This window comes from Theropithecus gelada, chromosome 8 (genome assembly GCF_003255815.1).
Source record: "Theropithecus gelada isolate Dixy chromosome 8, Tgel_1.0, whole genome shotgun sequence".
Lineage (NCBI taxonomy): Eukaryota > Metazoa > Chordata > Mammalia > Primates > Cercopithecidae > Theropithecus > Theropithecus gelada.
Window position 1 is genome coordinate 36,654,443 of NC_037676.1, and position 21,186 is coordinate 36,675,628.

Genomic DNA, 21,186 nt, shown 5'->3' on the forward strand with positions numbered 1-21,186 from the left:
TTGTGTAGGCTGATAGGCAATGTCCCTTTGTGGACGGGGAACTGGGGCCCAGAGAAGGTTCCGTGTTCTCCTGGTCTGAGGTCAGAGTGAGTTGGTGGCCGAACAAGAAATAAACTCAGGACTTGACTTTCTGGCCCAGAACATGGTCACTACTCCACACTGGTATATTCTATCTCTACCTTTAATAATTGATAAGTGGCATATTCTTAGATGTGCAGCTTTCATTTAAATGAACCTTATTACCATAAAATAAGTGTGTGTTTCTATTCCATTGGAACAGTTGAGAATTGATGCATCTTAATGCAGAACAAACTTTGAAACCACAGCCAGTGGGGGTGAGAAGGAAGGAGAGCATTAAACCCAGCCATGAGTGGGATTGGCCTCCCCTCTCATCATCCCATCTCCCTCCCAAGCTCATTCCTCATGATTCAAGCTAATCTCACAGGCTGCAGGGCTCAGAGTGTGCAACCCTGTGCCTTCCCCTTGAAGCTGGACCAGCAGTGAATTCTGTTCCTTAAGGCTGGACACACAGGAATGAGGTCAGACAGGACATTCTTAAAATCCAGGACATCTTCATCCTTCAGAAAACAAGTGGCCCTGTGCATTCCACCAAAGCTTTGAAGGAGGAAGGGCTCGCTTACCAGTTCCTGAAGGGCTGCAGTAGGAGTGGAATGTCTTCAGTGGTGCAAGGGGAAAGGATTTTTCTGGGAACTGTGACTGTCTTTACCATGAAATCAGTTGAATGCTATTACATCAGCCTCATGACTAAGGACAAAAGAATCCAGACCGTCTACCAAAATGTTTTACTAATCTGTCCTCCCTCCCCTTACGGAACATATAGGTAAAGAAAAGGGCTTCCTTTTCCACCCAGTTTGCACCAACATGTGTAAACTATGGCTCTGTGTGGTTGAGCAGCTACTTACAAGGTCAGGGTCCTTAAACTTACGTTCCTCTTCTATAATCACATTGAAGCCTCAAGGGACCGCAGAGCTAACACTTTTTTTTTCCTCTGAAGTCCAGCACAGATCAGCTGAAACGGCACACGGTGGGGACAGCAGGAGGGGCTTTTGGCACTTTTCTTGTATTTAAAATAAATTTTACAAGCCCACACTCCTGAGCCTTGAGATCACAGGGAGCAGAGGCCACTCTGAGTGCCGGGGTGCCTTCTCGAATGGTCCCATCTGCACCAGCTGCCTGGAGACACCGCCTGCTAGCTCTGTGCTATCCCAGGCTAGCGTCTCCAGCACCCGCCCTCCCAGCAGCCATGCCGCTCTCCAGCCTCAGAGCTAAGCCTGACCCCGCTGCCAATCTCCAAAATAAAATCAATGTGTGACCTTATTCACCAGATGTACCGAAGAAACAAGCCCAAATGAAGGCCAACTTTGAAGCCAAAAAGGGAAGATGAGAAGTGGGAGAGAGAGAGAAAGAGGAGGGGAAAGAAACTTGGCTAGACATAAAAGCTGTCTTGTCTGTCTGTTCCCTATTAGGCGCAATTCTCTCGCAATCTGCAGCCTCCACATAATTCTCTTGACCAGAAACTCTCTGGAGAGATAGTGTCAGAGGAAAAACAAACAGAATAGCATCTTCTGACAGCAAAGTCACTTAAAAACCTATTTGGGAGGGAAGAAGAGAGATGTCAGCACCTCAGGGGAGGGCACTCCTTCGCAGCAGGCCACATGTGGAGTTACATTTGCCCTGGGATTGGACAAGGACAGGCAGGGGCCCAGGAGAGGGTTGATGTGCGAGGGCAAGGCAGTCCCAGGAAGCAAAAGCCCAAGGCCTCTGCCCTCCCAGCGCCTCTGATGCCCAAGATCTACCTCTCTGTGGACACCACACTAAATCCCGCAGTGCGGGGCTTTCCACAGCCCCATGGCACACTCAGAGGAATTCAGAAGAACTGCCTTAGAGAAAAGGGGTTCCTTGGCCAGACATGGTGGCTCCACGCCTATAATCCCAGCATTTTGGGAGGCTGAGGCAGGAGGATTGCTTGAGGTCAGTAGTTCAAGACCAACCCGGGAAACGTAGCAAGACCCTGTCTCTAAAAACAATTTAAAAATTAGCTGGGTATGGTGGTGCACACCTGCAGTCCCAGTGACTCAGGAGGCAGAGGCAGGAGGATCGCTTGAGCACAGGAGAGTGAGGCTGCAGTGACTGTGATCACACCAGCTGTGATGCACTCTAGCTTGGGTGACAGAGGGAGACTGTCTCTTAAAAAAAAAAAAAAAAGAAAGGAAGAAAAAGAAAAAAAAGGGGGAGTTCCACTTCGTCAAAACTCCGCCTTCCCACTGCTGCCGGCCACCAGCCAGAGGCTGAGAAGTCAGCTATTGCTGTAAGACTGTGAGCCAGCAGCCAACTCCCCAGGCAGCAAAGGCCTCTTCTCCCCAGCCCCTTTGACCTGCCTTTGAGCTAAGCAGTCTAGTCCTGGGGAAGCCAAGCCCCAACCCCCACCCCACAGGAGCCCAGTGGGGAAGGTTCTGGAGGAGTGAGGGAAGCAGGGCAGGAGAGGGCGGCCTTCTGTGCTCAAGTTTCTGGGGCAGGCATTCTGTTATAGGAGAAACTTTTTTTTTTTTTTTTTTTTTTTTTTTTTTTTTTTAAGGAAGAAAAACTAATCAGAAGAAAGAAGCAAGCAAGAGCTTTTCCCTGCCTTTCGGACTTGTTTATTACCAAGATATCTGATTTCAGCAAAGGAAACCGGCACTGGAGCAAGGTTTTTATTGGCCGTGAGCAAGAGGAATTCATGGTTTGCCTTTGATTTGGCTTCCCTAGAACATGAGGTACTGAGGGGTGCTCGCTGCTTTGATGGAGCAGCCCAGGACTTTGGGGCCCCTCAAATTCCCTGTTTTCTGCAGCACTGACTCAAAGTCCCGCTGGAGGCTGAGGGTGGAGCAAGCGGCAAGAGTGGAAGGCAGCCTCGTGAACGTTTCAGAGAGATCAGAATGAAGGACAGTAGTTGCAAAGTTCTGAAACTAGAGCCTGAGCAAGGGCCCTGGCCCACCCCCCTTCCCCGGGAGTAAGGGGCTGGGGGAGGCCAGGTCTGGTTTGCATGAAAGCGCCATGTTCCAGACTTGTCTCTGACCCGTGGAGCTAGGCAAGCTGCAGTCACAGGGCCGAAGCCTCATAGTTTCAATGTGCGGGGAGGATAAAGCCAGAGATGCGCAGGGTCAGCCTCTGACAGCAGCGCTCCTCAGCTGGGAGGGGCGAGGGCTCTGGGGAGGGGTGAGCAGCTGGGCCACTGGCTCACAGAACTGCAGCTGATCCTGCAGGGCCCCCACACACACCATCGTGCAGAGACAGCCGCTGTGCAGGGCCTGGAACCCCGGCCAGCCCATCTCTCCCTCGGCTGCGTTTCCCCGGGAGCATCTCCTGCATGGAGGAAAGGGGAAGGTGTCCTCCTATTTGGGACACCTTGGGTGAGCCTCTCTCTCATTCTCTCTTTTTTCCTCTTTGTATCCTGTCTCTGTCTACTTTCGCTCTCATCACCCTTCTCATCCATCTCCCACAAACCACTGGTGAAAGGAAGATCCCCAAACCAAAGAGCTCTAGGTGGCCCTGCCTTGCTTTACTGCTGTGGCCAGCCAGGAGTGTGAGGCAGGAGCTGCCTGTACCCTAAGGCGGCCAGGACAAGGGGCTGGGACTTCGGGGCCGGTGCCATTGTAGAGGGCAGCCCCTTGCAGAACCCTCTGGTGGGGGACAGTGCTGCCTGCATACAGCTCTCTCCTGCTCCAGGTTGGTGATTGGGAGGCCAGGCCTGAAAGAAACACCTCTTCCCCTCCCAGGGTGTGGGGCTTCGCAGGTGGCTCTGTGTGCCCCGTCATGACCGATCATGGGCCCGTCTCCAAGACTGTGCACAGGCCCCAGCAGCGGAGTGTGCTATCCCCAGCAGGGCTGGGCTCAACCGTGAGGCCCAGGCCCATGCTGGCAGCCAGGGTGCTGGTTGGGCCTCTGAGCTGAGGCCCAGGGCCTGGGGCAGGGGTGGGGATGGGGAACAGGGCTCTCACTGTGTCCGTGTCAAGGAACCAGTCATCAAAAGGGCTTTATGCAGTCACTTGGAGAACACGTTTACAAGGATAAGGGCTGCAGGAGTAAGGAGGTAGCCTGTGAGAGGTGTGGGGAGCTGCCACACACACACACACACACACACAGATATACACATACAGATACAGATACACACAGATACAAAGATCCAGATACACACACACATATACACAGATACAGATACACACACAGAGGTACACACACACAGATACAAAGATCCAGATACACAGAGATACACACACACATACACAGCTACAGATACATGCAGAGATACACACACACACACACAGATACACAGATACAGATATACACACACAGATACAGACACACACACAGATACACAGAGATACACAGATCCGGATACACAATACACAGATACACACAGATATACACAGATATACACAGACACACACAGGTATACACAGATACAGATACACACACAGAGATACACAGAGATACAGACACACAGACACAGATATACACACAGATACATATATACACAGAGACACATATACTCACAAAAGCACATATACACACATACACCCACATACACATACCTACACATACACATATACATATACACACACATACACAAATATACACACAGAGACAAACACACTTACACAGACACCTGTATACACACTCACACATATACACACATGTACACAAATACACATACAGCCACACACATACACAAATACACACATGTATACACACATACATATACATGTAGGCACACATATACACACAGAGACACATACAGCCACACACATACACACAGGCACACATATACATGCAAACGTATACACACATGCGCACACATATCCACACGCACAGACACACACAGACACAGTAGTTGCTCTAAGACTCTGGCACTGGTTTGTCCGGCTTTGAATCTCAAATCTGTTCTTTATCAAACTATCTTAGGTCAAATACTTAGCCCCTTTGGTGCCTCAGTTTCCTCCTTTGTGAATGGGAGTGATCTTAAGGGTAACTACTCATGGCATCACTGTGAAGACTAAATGTGGCCATACGTGTAAAGTGCCTCACACAAAGCCTGGCACTGGTGAAAGTTCAGGTCGGCTGTTCTGCTGGCTCCAGCTGTGTTGGGCTTTGCAGTCAGCTTGAACCTCCCTGGAGAAATGGGGTGGAGCTCTGATGGCCCAAACAGATAAGGACTGTCGGAAACACTGCCGGGCCTACAGACATGAAACCTGATCTTCTAAGGCTGGGAAGGAAGGAGGACCCTCCACGAGGCAAATGAAACTCCAAGTCCTCAAGCTAAGCTCCCTTCATGGCACTCACAGAGCACGGCTGACATAACCAGCCTGGACGCGGAGAGGGGGAAAGGCCCCGCTTCCCCTTAATGCTACCCAAACATGGACATCCAAGCCTTCCAGAGTGTTCCCCAGCTTTCAACTAAAGACCGAACTAAAGACTGAGGCCTAAAAGCAGCAAAATCAGCCCAGAGTGAAACCAAAACCAAATACTCTGCCTCACACGCCCTGGGCATCCAAACTCCAGCACACACCCAAACTCCTCAAAGTGCAGGCACAGGACAGGGGCCTAGACAGAGGGGCTCCTCTTCCCACATCTCTGCTGACCTCAACCCAGGCCTTCCAGGGGTACAGGGCAGCTGACAGGGCTTAGGAAATAGAGCCCACAACTGCCTGCACAGAAGCCTGGCCTTCTCCATCCGGGTGAAGACCCAGGGCCCCCTGAGGCCAGAGAGAGAGAGTGAGAGAGAGAGGGCAGGAGAGGAAAGGACGAAGGAAAGCACCGAGCAAGGTGGAGGAGCCGGGCGTAGTGTCTCAGGCCTGCAATCCCAGCACCTTGGGAGGCTGAGGTGGGCGGATCACCTGAGGTCAGGAGTTTGACAACAGCCTGGCCAACATGATGAAACCCTGTCTCTACTAAAAATACAAATAATTAGCCGGGCATGGTAGCGGGCATGTGTAATCCCAGCTACTGGGGAGGCAGAGGCAGGAGAATTGCTTGAACCCAGGAGGTGGAGGTTGCAGTGAGCCTAGATAGTGCCACTGCACTCCAGCCTTGTGACAGAGCAAGACTCTGTCTCAAAAAAAAAAAAAAAAAGGTGGAGGAGAAAGGGAAAGAGATGACAAGAGAGACACACACAAAAGGACCAGCGTGTCCCACACGGTGGCTTACACCTGTCATTCCAGTGTTTGGGAGGCTGAGGCAGGAGGATTGCTTGAGCCCAGGAGTTCAAGACCAGCCTGGGCAACGTAGCAAGACCCCTGTCTCTACACAAATTTAAAAATTAGCCAGGATTGGTGGCACATGCCTGTAATCCCAGCTACCCTAGAGGCTAAGGCAGGAGGATCGCTTTAGTCCAGGAATTGGAGGCTGTAGTGAGCTATGATGGTGCCACTGCACTACAGACTAGGTGACAGAATGAGACCCTGTCCCTAAAAAACAACAAAAAAAGTCAGCCCCAGCGAGCCATCAAGAGTCCAGCTGCTGGCCGGGCGCGGTGGCTCAAGCCTGTAATCCCAGCACTTTGGGAGGCCGAGACAGGCGGATCACGAGGTCAGGAGATCGAGACCATCCTGGCTAACACGGTGAAACCCTGTCTCTACTAAAACTACAAAAAACTAGCCGGGCGCGGTGGCGGGCGCCTGTAGTCCCAGCTACTTGGGAGGCTGAGGCAGTAGAATGGCGCAAACCCGGGAGGCGGAGCTTGCAGTGAGCTGAGATCCGGCCACTGCACTCCAGCCCGGGCTACAGAGCAAGACTCCGTCTCAAAAAATAAAATTAAATTAAATTAAAAAAATAAAAAAAATAAAAAGAGTCCAGCTGCTGCTAGGAATTGAGGTTCCATGCGTAGATGGACTTTTCCAGCAAATTAAAAATCCAAGCTGCTATAGGCCGGGGTTGTGTGCTAATGAGGGCACTTCTCAGGCTGCAGCGTGACGGGGGTTGGGGTCCGAGTGTTCCGGGGTGGGTGGAGTGGTCTGTGGAAAGAAGACAACGGTGACTCCGAGAAGCTGGTGGCAAATCTGCGGAGAGCCACAGCTCTGAAAGCCAGGAGGCCTGGTGGGCAGCTCCTAAATGCTGGATTGGAAAACCCACCCTCAGACAGGGTCGATCTCTCAGGGCACTAAGCCCGTTCCGTGACTGCTTCAACAAAGAGCAGAGAACTCAAAGCAGAAACTGTCCAACTCCACGCCTCTGGGGAGCAGGACTAGGAGGGCCCGCGGCCTTTTCATCACAAGCTCTTCCAGGCTGGTCCACTTCTTAGCCACACGTGTGTGTCGCTTCGATAAAAATGAGTTTCTTAAACAGTGGTGAGAGCTGGAGGCAGGCACACTTTTGAGGTTGGCCTCAACCTCAGGCTCCCCGCCACATGCCCGGGAGGGGGCTCCCACCCTTCACTCGCACCAGCCCCCACCTGGCCCAGTGCCCCGGGGATGACCCCAAACGCTCCAAGCTGCCCGGGGTGTTCCCTACCCCTCCTCCTGCCTGGAAGAATGCCTGCGACTTTCTCCACCAGCCGGCTCTGCGCTCCTCTCCGATTCCCTTCCGTGGTGGTTCAGGCCTCCTGCAGGGTATGGGGGTGCAGACGGGTCAGGGGAGCAGAGATCCGCACCTGCCGACACTCACCCTCCGCAGGGCACCACAGCAGGGGCTGTGAGCACGGTCATTAGGGAGCAGCAGCCATCAGGGAGCCCAGGCTCCACCCCAGCTCCTCCATCAAGTGACCCCATTCCATCACAGAAAGGAGCGAGACCAAATGAAGCCCCCACCCCAACACATGTGCACGCACACAGGCACACATGCACACACCCTCTCTCCCCACCCCAACACATGCACACGCACACATGCACACACCCTCTCTCACCCCAACACATGCACACGCACACACGCACACACCCTCTCTCCCCACCCTAACACATGTGCACACACGTACAGATGCACACACCCTCTCTGAGTGCCAACATCCTCATCTGTGAAAGGCAATAACCACATATGGCATGGTGTGAGGGTTAAACCAGACACCGCACGTGACGGGCCTTAGTGCCTCCCCCTCATCTTCTATTTTGTTTTCTACAAAGTGAAAGCCACATGTCCACAAACCTGTGCAAAAATGCTGGCCTCGTAACCCCTTCTCGCCCCTCTGTCGCCCCCTCTCTCCACCCCCCCTCCCCCGTGCTCGCACGCACCCTTCTCTTGGCCAGAGCTGCCTCCATCCTTCTGAGACCTGAATGTCTAACCCCATGGGGCTCAGGGAAAGGGGTGCTGGCCTGCGGCAGGGCTTCATCATCTTGGCTGCCTCTGGGGAAAAAAGGCTGGTGATGGAGTAGCCCCTTGCGTGGGCCTGGAACAGGTTACAGACCATGCCCCCAGGAGCCCTGAAATCAGATGGGAAGCCAGGCCTGGATGGGCACGGCCCCCCCAACCCCCTGAAAAGATCCTCCCTGTTGTGGCCTGGTAAGGCTGCGGATGGGAAAGCGTCCCAAGTCCTGATCCATCCCTAAGACCCTGTGCAAGAGAAAGCCACACTTTCCCCTGAGCTCCAAGGAGCCTGGGAGCTACTGGGGAGGAACAGGAGGAGGAGGGGAGGGTGGAGGCCAGGCCTGTAGCCCTCACTGGCTCTCTTCCTCCTTCTCCCCTCTGCTCCCTCCAGCAAGGCAGATCTCACCTGTGTCTAAGGTGCCAAGCTCTTCCCTGCCTGGAATTAGGGAAGGTTCCCCGCTGCCTTCTTTACCTGGCTAACACCTGTTGATCCTTCAGGTCAGCTTAGCCATTACATCCTCAGAGAGGCCTTTCCTGATCCTCATGGAAACTGAGGGCTTCTGCCCTGATCCTCTCTAATGCCCCCTTCCCCTTCACAGCACTGACACAATGTCGAATTATAGTCATGTGTGTCCGTGTTTGCTCAATAACTGCCTCTCAGGGCCAGGCGCAGTGGCTCATGCCTGTAATACCAACAGTTTGGGAGGCCGAGGTGGGAGGATTGCTTGAGGCAGGGAGTTTGAGACCAGCCTGGGCAACATAGCGAGACCCCATTTCCACACACACAAATTTTTTAATTAACTGGGTGTGGTAGGGTGTGCTTATACTCCAGCTACTTAGGAGGCTGAGGCAGGAGGATCACTTGAGCCCAGGAGTTTGAGGTTACAGTGAGCCATGATCACACCACTGCACTCTAGCCTATGAGATAGAGCAAGACCTTGTCTCTAAAAAAAATATCAATAATAGCTGCCTCTCCTGGATTGTCAACTCCACGAGGGCAGTGACTCTGTCTTTCTTGTTTACCATGAAATCCGCAGCACCTAGAAGAGGGACAAGTCAAACTCTTTGATTTCCTCCCCAGATCTTATCCTTCCTGAGTCTTCTCCAGCTTAGGAAGAGGTCATTCCATTCTTCTCATGGCTCACGGCAAACACCTAAGAGGACATTCTTTTTTTTTTTTTTTTTTTTTTTGAGGCGGAGTCTCGCTCTATCGCCCAGGCTGGAGTGCAGTGGCCGGATCTCAGCTCACTGCAAGCTCCGCCTCCCGGGTTTACGCCATTCTGCTGCGCCTCAGCCTCCCGAGTAGCTGGGACTACAGGCGCCCGCCACCTTGCCCGGCTAGTTTTTTGTATTTTTTAGTAGAGACGGGGTTTCACCGTGTTAACCAGGATGGTCTCGATCTCCTGACCTCGTGATCCGCCTGTCTCGGCCTCCCAAAGTGCTGGGATTACAGGCTTGAGCCACTGCGCCTGACCACAAGAGGACATTCTTGACCAATGTTTCTGACACCCCTCTTCCCATGTGTTGGAAAATCCTATGGGACTCCGCCTGCAGACTACACCAGGATCCAGCCCCTTTTCACCTCCTTCCTCATCCCCTTTGTCCAAGAGGCCTCCACGGCCTGTGGGCCTGGCCTCCTCACTGTCTCCTGTTCCCCCACTGGTCCCACCACTCTTGATCCTCCACAGAGACAGCACAGAGGCCATTTATTTGTGTATTTATTTGAGACGGACTCGCTCTGCCACCCAGGCTGGAATGCAAAGGCACAATCTCCGCTCACTGCAACCTCCCCCTTCTTGGTTCAAGCGGTTCTCCTGCCTCAGTCTCTTAGCCACTGTGGTCATCATGCAGGAAGTAGTCCTCATCTGCAGGACTGTGAGTAGATTCATTTAAAGGATAGATTGGACTTTAATAGCGACAGAGACTATGACCCTTTCCTGCAGGAATGTCTGAATTATGCTTAGGTACCTTGTATGTGGTGGAATCAGATCACCAAAGAGAAGCCCTCACAGGCCTAAATATTTATCTGCATAGCATCCAACGGTTCTGATTCATTCCTTCATGAGCTGTTCTCCATCATGAACACCAGCAAGGTGTTCATGCTGCTCCAACAGGACCAGCAGCTCAGCTGTCCCCACAGGGAGGTGCAGGACAGGGACGAGAGCTCAGAGGAAGCCCTGGGGAGCCATCTTGCGAGGGAGGTGAGGGCAGGGGTCACCTTGTCATTCTGAGCTAATGGAACCCTGGAGAAATGCCACGTTTGCATTCTCCAGCCAATTATGGGCCATTATCTCAACCACTGTTGACCTGAGTCTGGTTGTTAAAATCTGGAAGACAACAAGACACAGAAGGAAATTAGAAAACCTTAGCATTAAGAGGTAAGGCCATGCATGGTGGCTCATGCCTGCAATCCCAGCATTTTGAGAGGCCGAGGTGGACAGATTGCTGGAGCCCAGGAGTTCAGGGCTGATGTGAGCTATGGTCACAGCACTGCACTGCAGCCTGAGTGACAGAGCGAGACCCTCTCTCAAAAAAAAAAAAAAAAAGGGTGAACAGCCTGGGTGGGGCCCTCTGACACACAGCAGAAGAGAAGAGGGCCTGGTGCTGGGAGCTTGTTAGCTGTTGTCACCCCTGACACCTCTGCACGCTTACAGTCTGTATATTCTTTTTCTTTCTTTCTTTCTTTTCTTTTCTTTTTCTTTTTTTAGACAGAGTTTCACTCTTGTTGCACAGGCTGGAGTGCAATGGCACGATCTCGGCTCACTGCAACCTCCACCTCCCGGGTTCAAGCAATTCTCCTGCCTCAGCACAATCTCGGCTCACTGCAACCTCCAACTCCCTGGTTCAAGGGATTCTCCTGCCTCCGCCTCCCAAGTAGCTGGGATTACAGGCATGCACCACCTTGCCCAGCTAATTTTTGTATTTTAGTAGAGATGGGGTTTCATCATGTTGGCCAGGATGGTCTGGATCCCCTGACCTCGTGATCTGCCCACCTAGGCCTCCCAAAGTGCTGGGATTACAGGCGTGAGCCACTGCGCCTGGAAGTCTGTGTATATTCTTTATCCACCCATTACTTTCTCCCAGCTTAGTAGTGAAGGTCCTTTAGGAAGTTTCTCCATTTCTGGACTCTATTAGAGAAAAAGTCAAGTGTGTCTTGGTTCTACTACCAGCTGTGGGTTAAGAGTGGACATCTCTAAAGGTTTGGCTCAGAGAAAGCCAGAGAATCAAAATAAAAAAAAACCACAAGAGGGGCCAGGCGTGGTGGCTCACACCTGTAATCCCAGCACTTTGGGAGGCTGAGGCGGGTGGACCACCTGAGGTCAGGAGATCGAGACCATCCTGGCTAACACGGTGGAATCCCATCTCTACTAAAAATACAAAAAATTAGCCGTGCATGGTGGCGGGCACCTGTAATCCCAGCTACTCAGGAGGCTGAGGCAGGAGAATCGCTTGAACCCGGGAGGTGCAGGTTACAGTGAGCTGAGATCATGCCACTGCATTCCAGCCTGGGTGACAGAGCCAGACTTTGTCAAGAAAAACCCACAAGGGGAAGTAAAACTCTTGGGAGATTTCTTGTGAGCTCTTCTCCTCCCTAGAAATGACACAGTACAGCAGTTAAAAACTTGGTCTCTTGGTCAGGCGCCATGGCTCATGCTTGTAATCCCAGTACTTAGTGGGGCCTAAGGCGGGAGGATCACTTGAGGCTGCGAGTTTGAGACCAGCCTGGGCAACATAGCGAGATGCCATCTCTACAAAAAATTAAAAAATTAGTCGGGCATGGTGGCACATGCCTGTGGTCCCAATTACTCAGAAGGCTAAAGTGGGAGGATTGCTTGAGCCTGGGAGTTCAAGGCTGCAGTGAGCTATGATTGTACCATTGCACTCCAGCCTGGGCAACAGAGACCCTATCTCAAAAAAATTTTCGACTCTGGCTCCAGGAGTCCATATCTTGGTTCTGTTACTTACTAGCTATGTATTTTTGGATGAGGTACTCTTTGGGTTCCCTGTCTGTTAAAAAAAAAAAAAAATTGTCCTGACCACTGGGCGCAGTGGCTCACGCCTGTGATCCCAACACTTTGGGAGGCTGAGGCAGGCAGATCACTTGAGGTCAGGAGTTTGAGACCAGCCTGGCCAACATGGTGAACCCTGTCTCTAATAAAAATACAAAAAAAATTAGCTGGGCATGGTGGCGGGTGCCTGTAATCCCAGCTACTTGGGAGGCTGAGGCAGGAGAATCGCCTGAACCCAGGAGACAGAGGTTCCAGTGAACTGAGACCATGCCATTGCACTCCAGCCTGGGCAACAAGAGGGAAACCTCTGACTCAAAAAAAAAAAAAGGTCCTCACTCTGTTTTGATAACTAAATGAGTTAATTCTTTTTTTTGAAATGGAGTCTCACTCTGTCCCCCAGCCTAGAGTGCAGTGGTGCAATTTGGACTCACTGCAACCTCTGCCTCCCAGGTTCAAGTGATTCTCCTGCCTCAGCTTCCCGAATAGCTGGATTTACAGGCACCACCACCATGCCCGGCTAATTTTTGTATTTTTAGTAGAGACGAGGTTTTGCCCTGTTGGCCAGGCTGGTCTTGAACTCCTGGCCTTAGGTGATCTGCCTGCCTCAGCCTTCCAAAGTGCTGGGATTACAGGCGTGAGCCACCATGCCTGACTAAATGAGCTAATTCTTACGAAATGTACTCAACAAGTGCCTGGCACATAATAAGCACTCAGTGGATGTCCGCTTTCCTTATGTACCTCCCATGGTAGCTCCAATCCGCTCAGTCTCAGAGAGATCAGCTAAAAGCCAGCTCCCAGCAAAGGCAAACTTCTTTCGAGAGGGAGATGGCAGATATGAGCCCCTAGACTCTTCCGGGAATAAGGTCTCATAGAGTCTGGTAGATTACATTCTTACCCAGATTAAACAGACTCTTTCGGAAAGTCCTCTCTCCCTTGCTCTGGTCGGAATTAATTCAGCCTTGTCTCTGTGATCGCCACTGAAGAGCTTATCACCTCCGATCAAGGTGTGTTTAATTGGTCAGGCTTCCTAGCAGATTTTTTGAGGTCTGGAACTAAATTTGAGTCATTCTCCTATCTCAAACAAACCTCAAAACAAAAATATTTTGATATGAGCAATTCATTCACTCCTCCCTGCATCTCTGAAAAGAGGTCTGTAGGAAGCTTCCCTGGGGAAAGGCTCTCTGTGGCTCAGAGAAGAAAGCACTTAAAAAGGAACCATGGCTGGGCACAGTATACTAGAAATATGCACAAAAAAGGATTAAAACATGTTCATGGCAGGGCGCGGTGGCTCACTCCTGTAATCCCAGAACTTTGGGAGGTCAAGGCGGGTGGATCACCTGAGGTCAGGAGTTCGAGACCAGCCTGGCCAACATGGTGAAACCCCGTCTCTACTAAAAATACAAAAATCAGCCAGGCGTGGTGGCAGGCGCCTGTAATCCCAGCTACTTGGGAGGCTGTGGCAGGAGAATCACTTGAACCCAGGAGGTAGAGGTTGCAGCGAGCTAAGATTGCGCCACTACACTCCAGCATGGGCGACAGAGAGAGACTCTGTCACAAACAAACAAACAGATGAACATGCTCATGGCCAGGAGTAGTGGCTCACGCCTGTAATCCCAGCACTTTGGGAGGCCAAGCCCGGCAGATTGCTGGAGTCCAGGAGTTTGCGACCAGCCTGGGCAACATGGTGAGACCCCATCTTTACAAAACATTTTTTAAAATTAGCGAAGTACAATAACACACCTGTAGTTCCAGCTACTTGGGAGGCAGAAGTGGGAGAATTGAACCCAGGAGATCGAGGCTGCAGTGTTCTTGCTACTGCACTCCAGCCTGGGTGACAGAGTGAGACCTTGTCTCACACATACACAAAAAAAAGGAATCAGAAAGTAAGTTCCTACCCTTGGACTCTAGTCTCAGTGAATCCGTTTCTTCATCAGTACTTGCAAAATAAGAAAGTAACCTCCACTTCATCACCTCCCTGGGTGGGTAAGAAGTCAAATGTGGTGACCCTCAAGACAGGCCAGTGTTTTGTAAATGTCTCCGCCAGACATTTCATTCCTAGCGGTGGGGAAGCCTCGCCTCATTAAATGGCCTTTGGCCTCTGTTCAGCCTCCAGGAGTGGGTGTTCCAGTAGAATTCCTCTTTAGACTTTGAGTGTCTTCATTTAGCAAAAGGAAATCACAGAAAAGCTATATGACCCAGGCCAGAGATCTCGGAGTCTTCCTCGCCTGTGAACAGGAGGGCTGCACAGCCCTGCCTATGGGCTGTGGCTCTGCTGTCAGCTCTTTCCTGAGGAATGCAGCCTGGGCTGCTGCCTGCAAGGGCTCCTGCTGGGGGAGTCCATTCCCCTTCTCCCTTTCTCCATTTGCAATCACTATTTATTTATCTTTGGAAGTTCAAGGAAACAGAGAGCCTGCAACTGGGGGAGATCTGTGGAGCCAGGGAGGGAAAGTGAAGAGGCCAACGTCTAGGCCTCTGCCTGCTGCCAACGCCAACCGGCAAGAAAGACTTACCTGCATAGTCAGGGTAGGCTTGGCTGACAGGCACAGGGGCCCTGGAAAAGGCACCGCACACACCAGCAGGGCTAAGCTCACAAAAGAAGGTGGCGCTCACCTTGGGGATCACTTGGGTCATAGAGTGAAGGAGGGGAAAAAGGAGTCCTGCCCCATCCTGGCAGCTCTATTAAGCAGCAGAAAGGTGAGCCTCTATAGGGAAACAGAGGAAGCAGACCCCTGGGCTGCACTACTTATTGCCTGTCTCCAGTCCTGGTTCCAGTGTACTACAGGCAGTTTAAAAAAATTTATGTATTTATTTATTTATTTATTTATTTATTGGGATGGAGTCTCACTTTGTCACCAGGCTGCAGTACAGTGGCATGATCTCAGCTCACTGCAATCTCCACCTTCTGGGTGCAAGCCATTCTCATGCCTCAGCCTCCCAAGTAGCTGGGATTACAGGCGCCCACCACTACGCCCAGATAATTTTTGTATTTTTAGTAGAGACAGGGTTTCATCATGTTGGCCAGGTGGATCTCAAACTCCTCACCTCAAGTGATCTGCCCATCTCGGCCTCAAAAAGTTCTGGGATTACAAGTGTCAGCCACCGTGCCCAGCCTGCAGGCAGCTTTATACCCACCACTAGTTGTCAAGGTCACCCCTGCCACCACCAGTCCTCTGCCTTTGGAAACCACGTGCCCCTCCCCCCCCCCACCACACTCTCTCATTCTAATGCCACGATTTACATCTATAAACTGGGGAGCAGGCAGAGCCCCATTTCAACCCCAGAGATCAGCTACCCCAGCAAGCTAGGGGCTGTGTCCAAGGTCAGAAAGTAATAAGAGGCAGAGCCGAGTCTGGAGTAGGGGTCTCCAGACTCACTGCTCAGGGCTCTTTCCACACCCTGCTGCAAAGCCTGCTCATCTACTTTTCCCTTGTTCCCACTCACTGTCCCTGAAACACACACACACACACACACACACACACACACAGCGTTGTGGAAAATGTAAGAGGCCCAGTCTAGCCTTGTCTGCCTTGGCCTTTGACCTCTCCTTGGCCGAATGACATGCACCCCCCGCTGAGCGAGGTCACCGCAGCGGAGGAGGGTCTGCTGCCTCCTCGTCTCGGCTGCCATCCTCCTGTGGCGGCCTCCACCGGAGCTGGAGGGAGAGTGAGAGCCGACTTCCAGACTGATCATCGTGTCAGGGGCCAAGGGAAACCTCAGAGCCGTCCGCCAAGTTCATTCCAAAACAGGGCGACCTAGACATCTCTGTCCAAGCCCGCGGGTCCAGGAGGGCCCCAGCAGCCTGGAGGTGGAAGCTGCACCAGCACGGGCAAGGGAAATTTTGTGGAAGGTGGTGGTGGTCGGCTCAGAGGTCTGAGATGGGTTGCGGAAAGGAAGGGTCCTGGCCCAGGGGACGGGGACGATCGGGAAAGGAGTGTTGGTGCAGGGCGGGCGCGGAGACGCAGGGTCCTCGAGCCAGCTGGCTCGCCCCCACTCGGCTGAGGGCCTCGGCCTGGCCGCGCGTCGGGCGGCGCTAGGGCCCCGCGGAAGGCCCGGGCGGGCGGGGACCGGCGGCGGGAGCTGCGCGGCGCGGAGCTGCCTCCATCCATGGCACGGAGCGGCGGCGGTGGCGGCAGCAGGAGCCCGGCGCGATCCGTTAGGTCCCAGCCCAGCGCCCAGCGAGCAGGCGACGCGGAGGGGCCGGGCCTCCACTGGCCCGAGGGCCGGGTGCTGAGACTCTGGTCGCGCCGCCGGGGGCTGCCCGCGCTGCGCTGACAGCCGCGCCCGCGTCCTCCCCGCCGGGGCGCTCGCCGGACATGCCCCCGGGGCGCGGCGGCGGGGACCCCGGGGCTCGCCTCCGCCCAGGGCCCCCCTCCACGCCCTCGGGCGCCCCGGGCCCCCGCTGAGCACTCCTCCCGCACGCCTGGGTTCCTCCGGCCGGAGCGCAGCCCGGCCCCAGCGCTGTGGGTCCCCGCGGGGCGATGGGTTGATGGGCGCCGGGGAACGCAGGATGCGGGGGGCGCCCGCGCGCCTGCTGCTGCCGCTGCTGCTGTGGCTCCTGCTGCTCCTGGCGCCCGAGGCTCGGGGCTCGCCCGGCTGCCCGCTACCCATCCGCAGCTGCAAGTGTTCGGGGGAGCGGCCCAAGGGGCTGAGCGGTGGCGTCCCTGGCCCGGCTCGCCGGAGGGTGGTGTGCGGCGGCGGAGACCTCCCGGAGCCTCCTGAGCCCGGCCTTCTGCCTAATGGCACCGTTACCCTGTGAGTACCCTACCAGGCCAGCTCCGCCGGATCTGGGACGAGGCACGAAGGGAAGAGAGACGGGAGGGGTGGGAGCAGGGGGAAGGGGGCTATCCCCCCACTTCAGAGATTCCCGGACAGGCCTGAGTCCAGGCGCCCACAGGGGAAGATTGGAGGAGCAGGAGAGAGACTGGGGCTCCAGGAGCGCGGAGGCGGGAAGGGGCTGCGGGGGTCAGGCGCACCCCAGAGAAAGGCACCGCAGGCGCCCACTCACCTGCCCAGGTGAAGTGGAGCGCACGCCTGCAGGGCACCCACGCCCCAGATTTCCAGCCTGGACTATGGTTGCGGACTCTGGGGGACCTGAGAAGGGTGAGAGCGGGGAATGCTCAGGAAAGATCGACGCCCGTGGCCCAGGAGGGGGCTGTGGTCCTAACCACTGCGGACGCGTCCCGGACCGGGCTGGAGGAGTCTCCGGATTTACCTGGCTGGCCTTGTCCCTCAATTGGGGTCATCCCATCCATACCCCCTGGCCTGCCAGAGCCGCTTCCAGTCCGTCTCCTTAGGGCAAGGGGAGGCTGGGCTCGGAAAAGTCGGCCCTTGGAATGCGGGCGCCTCTGGGCTGCAGGAGACCCTGGCGTCCCTATCCCTCTAGAGGCCCCTCTCCCGCGGCGCAGTTTGTGCAGTGAGCTCTGTGCTGGGTCCCGCGTCCTTGCCTCTCCTTTGCCTCCCCTGGAAGTAACTCGAGCTTTGGCTGTTTCTCCATTGACTTCGCGCAGATTGCGAATAAAGAAACGTGGCTGGGGAAGCGGGGTTCCCTCACCGCAGCCCACCCCGGCCTCCTTCGGCGACTTCCCTCTCAGTCAGGGCCTCAGTACGCCCTTGCTTTGCTGGCAGCGAGCGCGGCAGCGCCGCAACCCGACCCCAAGCCTCCTACAGGGGGTCGCAAGTCCCAGCAGCCGCGCGAGCATTGGCGACCCCTCCCCACCGCAAAGATTTCCTGCGCCGACCACGTGCTCGCAGCTCCACGCACGCCGTGGACTCGAGGGTCGGGCCCCCGCGACCGCTGCTTCCTTTCCTGTCCCAAATCCAGCCTAAGAGCCGCTTCCCTTTCCCTGTCCTCCTGACCCCAGTGGCAACCGTTTCTCCACGGCCCCTTGCCCGGAGTCGGGGCTGGCCCAGTCTTTTCGATTGTGTCCAGAACAATACAGTAACGCCTCTGGTTGGGTGAGTTCAGAGGCTGCCCGCTTCCTGACAGGACACAACTGGTCAGCCTCTGACGCTGGCCGCCCGGCCGGCATTTTCCCCGGCCCGGGTGTGTGTGTATGTGCATGTGTAAGCCTTGGGGGTGGAGGCGGTGTGTCTGCTGGCTGCTGCCTCCCTGCTGCTCAGGGCTAAGGCCGTGGCCAGGGAAGGCACCTGTGGCTGTTCAGGGCAGCTCTCTCTGAGTGTCCGCTGGGGTTTGAGGGTCCAGGCAGGCCTGGGCATTCCTCAGCTCACTTAGTTCTGGAGGAGAAAAATGCTTGCTCTGCGGAATAGTCGGTAGCATCTGCATGAGTCTCAGCTGCATAATAATCAGAGCTGAGAGCTGTGTGTGCTCTTGTGTCTACTCATGCACATATGTGGGATGTGTGTTCTCTGCGTGTCTCTGTGTCAGGGTTAGGGAATCCTAACATATCAAAGGCAGAAAGAAGTGGGGGAGGCAGTGGATAGAAAGGCAGTTTTGCAGTACATCTTAGAATGATCAGGCCATGGTTAATTCCTATTCGCACCACTCCACGGAGAAAGTTGGGCCAACTCTTGGTAAGAATACATTAGAATCGGGTGGCAGCAAAGGTGACCCCTAGCTCACCCTCCCATCCCGAATCCTCTCAGGCCACTGACCCATCAGGCTTGGGATAGGATACCCTTTAAGGAGCAGCCCCCGAGCCTGGCTCTGGACGTCCCCACAGGGACACAGACAGGGCAGGCCAGGAATGCCCTGGAGAGCCCATGGGTCCTTCAGCCTGGAGGGTAATGGAATCCCCAGCCACAGACTTACTGCTTAGCTCTCCTGCCAGACTCTGCATAATCCTCATCCTCATGGCACCCCCTAATCCCCACCAGCTGGCTTCAGAAGGAAAAAGAACCCAGGCTCTCCTTCGGCAGAAGCTGGGCAAGGGTTCCTTCCTCTGAGCCTCAGTCTCTCCAGCACCCCCACACCCACCCCAGGATACATCCTGAGGGAAGGAGCAGGAGAAGGTGTGTGTAGGGGCTGAAAGGGGATGATCTGTCTCCTCCCCATGGAGAAGGGTTACAGCCAACAGCCCTCTAACAACAACAAAAACCCCAGGTTAACAAGAGAAAAGCGTAACTCATGTATTACTGTTATGCACACACGTGTGCACGGGAGTCAGTAAGGCTGAAATGCTCTCTCCACAGGGGAGAGACGTATGGACCGGGAGATGGGAGGTGGCTGGCAGGTGATGGGACTCCAGAGAAGGTGAGCTGCACAGAAGCAAAGGTGGTTTCATTATGCGGATTTATGCGGATCACGCCTCTCGGGTGATCTCTCAGAGCTTTCTGAGTAGATGAGAAATCTGTTTGGGTGCCATGATGACTCCCAGACTCTTCTCCTGCTCTTTCTTGGTTATTTGCTGAGATCTCTAGGGAGGAGGTATTAAGACCATTGCCTTTCTTTCAGGGAGACGTTTTACTCCATCAGGTAAGGGAATTCCAGGGAGAGTGCCCCGTCCCTGCGCTGGGGGAACAGGGGACAAGATAAATTAGCAGGATCTTGGTTCTGAGCTCCAAGTTCTGAGGCCCCTAAGGTCTCTCGGTGTGTCAAAGTGCCTGGTCTTTGGGGTATCACCCTCTGAGCCCCTGCGTCTGGGAAGGAGGGGGCTGCCGCTTCTTTTGCCCAGCAGCAAAGCCAGACGACAAGAGCTGAGAGCCGCCGCACGCAAATGGCCAGACTGACTTCCAAACTCCTCCTTCGTGCTTCGTGTATTTTTTTTTTTTCCTGCCATGAACATTTTCCTTTTCACCTTTTAGCTTGTCACCTGGTGCGAATAAAACTGGAGCCATTCATTTTTGCATTTTGGCTTTATCCTCCCTCCCCATCTCCCCAACATTCCCATGGAAGACCCTTTTTTTCCTCCAAGATGGGGCCCTGGGGCACTCAGGATTGATCCTTGGGGAGCCCGAGTGCTGGGGGCTGTTCAGGCATGAAGGTGGGGTCCCTGTCTGCGGAGAGCCTCCTCCTGCGCTCTGAGAAAGCCTTCCTGCAGTCAGAGGCGACCCCATTCACAGTCCTGTTTACCGCATGGAAAGCCCTCCCGCCACCTCCACCCATTATCTCGACTCTGCCTTCTGTTTTTGCATCCTCCCTCTCCCCCATCCTTTGCATTTTTTTTCTCTAGTGGATTTTCATTCGCAGTTTTCCAGGAAAGCTGAGCTCTTGGCTTCCTTCCTGATCCCTCTGTCCCCCCCCCCCCCCCCCCCCCCGCCCCCCGCCCCGTCTGCAGGGCAGCTGTGGGCACCCATGCTTCTGAACAGAGAGCAGAAGCCTTTGTGGGCCTCCCCGAGGGAAAAGATCCCACAGGGGGTGGCTTATGACAGGGAGAACCTGGGTGTGGGAGGAAGGTGCAGACCACTGTGAGCCCCATTATTACTCGGCAGCAGCTGGAGGCTGAGGTTCTCAGCTCTGGGAGTGAGTGAGGGGGAAGGGGGATGAGGATAAGGAATTCCAGGAAAGGACTGTTTGTAGATAACTCCAGAAGGAAATCTATAAAGACCTCCTAGGACATCTGAGCAGGCACTCCGAGGATACCAGCCAGTGTCATAAATTCCCAGACAGCCTGGGCTCCAAAGGATCTTAGCGATAAGGAAGTCCAGTCCCACATCTTACAGCTGAGCAAACTGAGGCCAGGAGAGGAAGGGTGCCTCGCTGACAGTCACACAGCCAGGCTGGGGCTGGCGCCGGGGTGGGCATTGCATTCCTGCCAGGTGAGGGCCTCGCTGCTCACCTGGCTGGACTTGGGACCCATTAGACACAAAAGATGCTTTAAAAAACCCGGTTCCTTCCCAGCAGGATCTGAGCCCTTTTGACCTGAGAACATTCCAGGCTGGGCAAGGAGAGGTCACTTTGAATTTCTCCAGAATAGGCAAACCCTCA

At 54.2% G+C, this 21,186-nt stretch overlaps 1 protein-coding gene across 4 annotated transcripts in view; it reads left to right on the forward strand.

The window, feature by feature from the left end:
• The first annotated feature begins 16,366 nt into the window (after positions 1–16,366).
• Positions 16,367–21,186, forward strand: part of ADGRA2 (adhesion G protein-coupled receptor A2) — a 46,487-nt gene continuing 41,667 nt past the window's right edge. For all 4 annotated transcript variants that reach the window (XM_025393333.1, XM_025393336.1, XM_025393335.1 and 1 more), the window contains exon 1: positions 16,367–17,054. In XM_025393333.1, the coding sequence (XP_025249118.1) occupies positions 16,789–17,054 (266 nt within the window). In that variant the 5' untranslated portion in view covers positions 16,367–16,788. The remainder of the gene's footprint in view (positions 17,055–21,186) is intronic.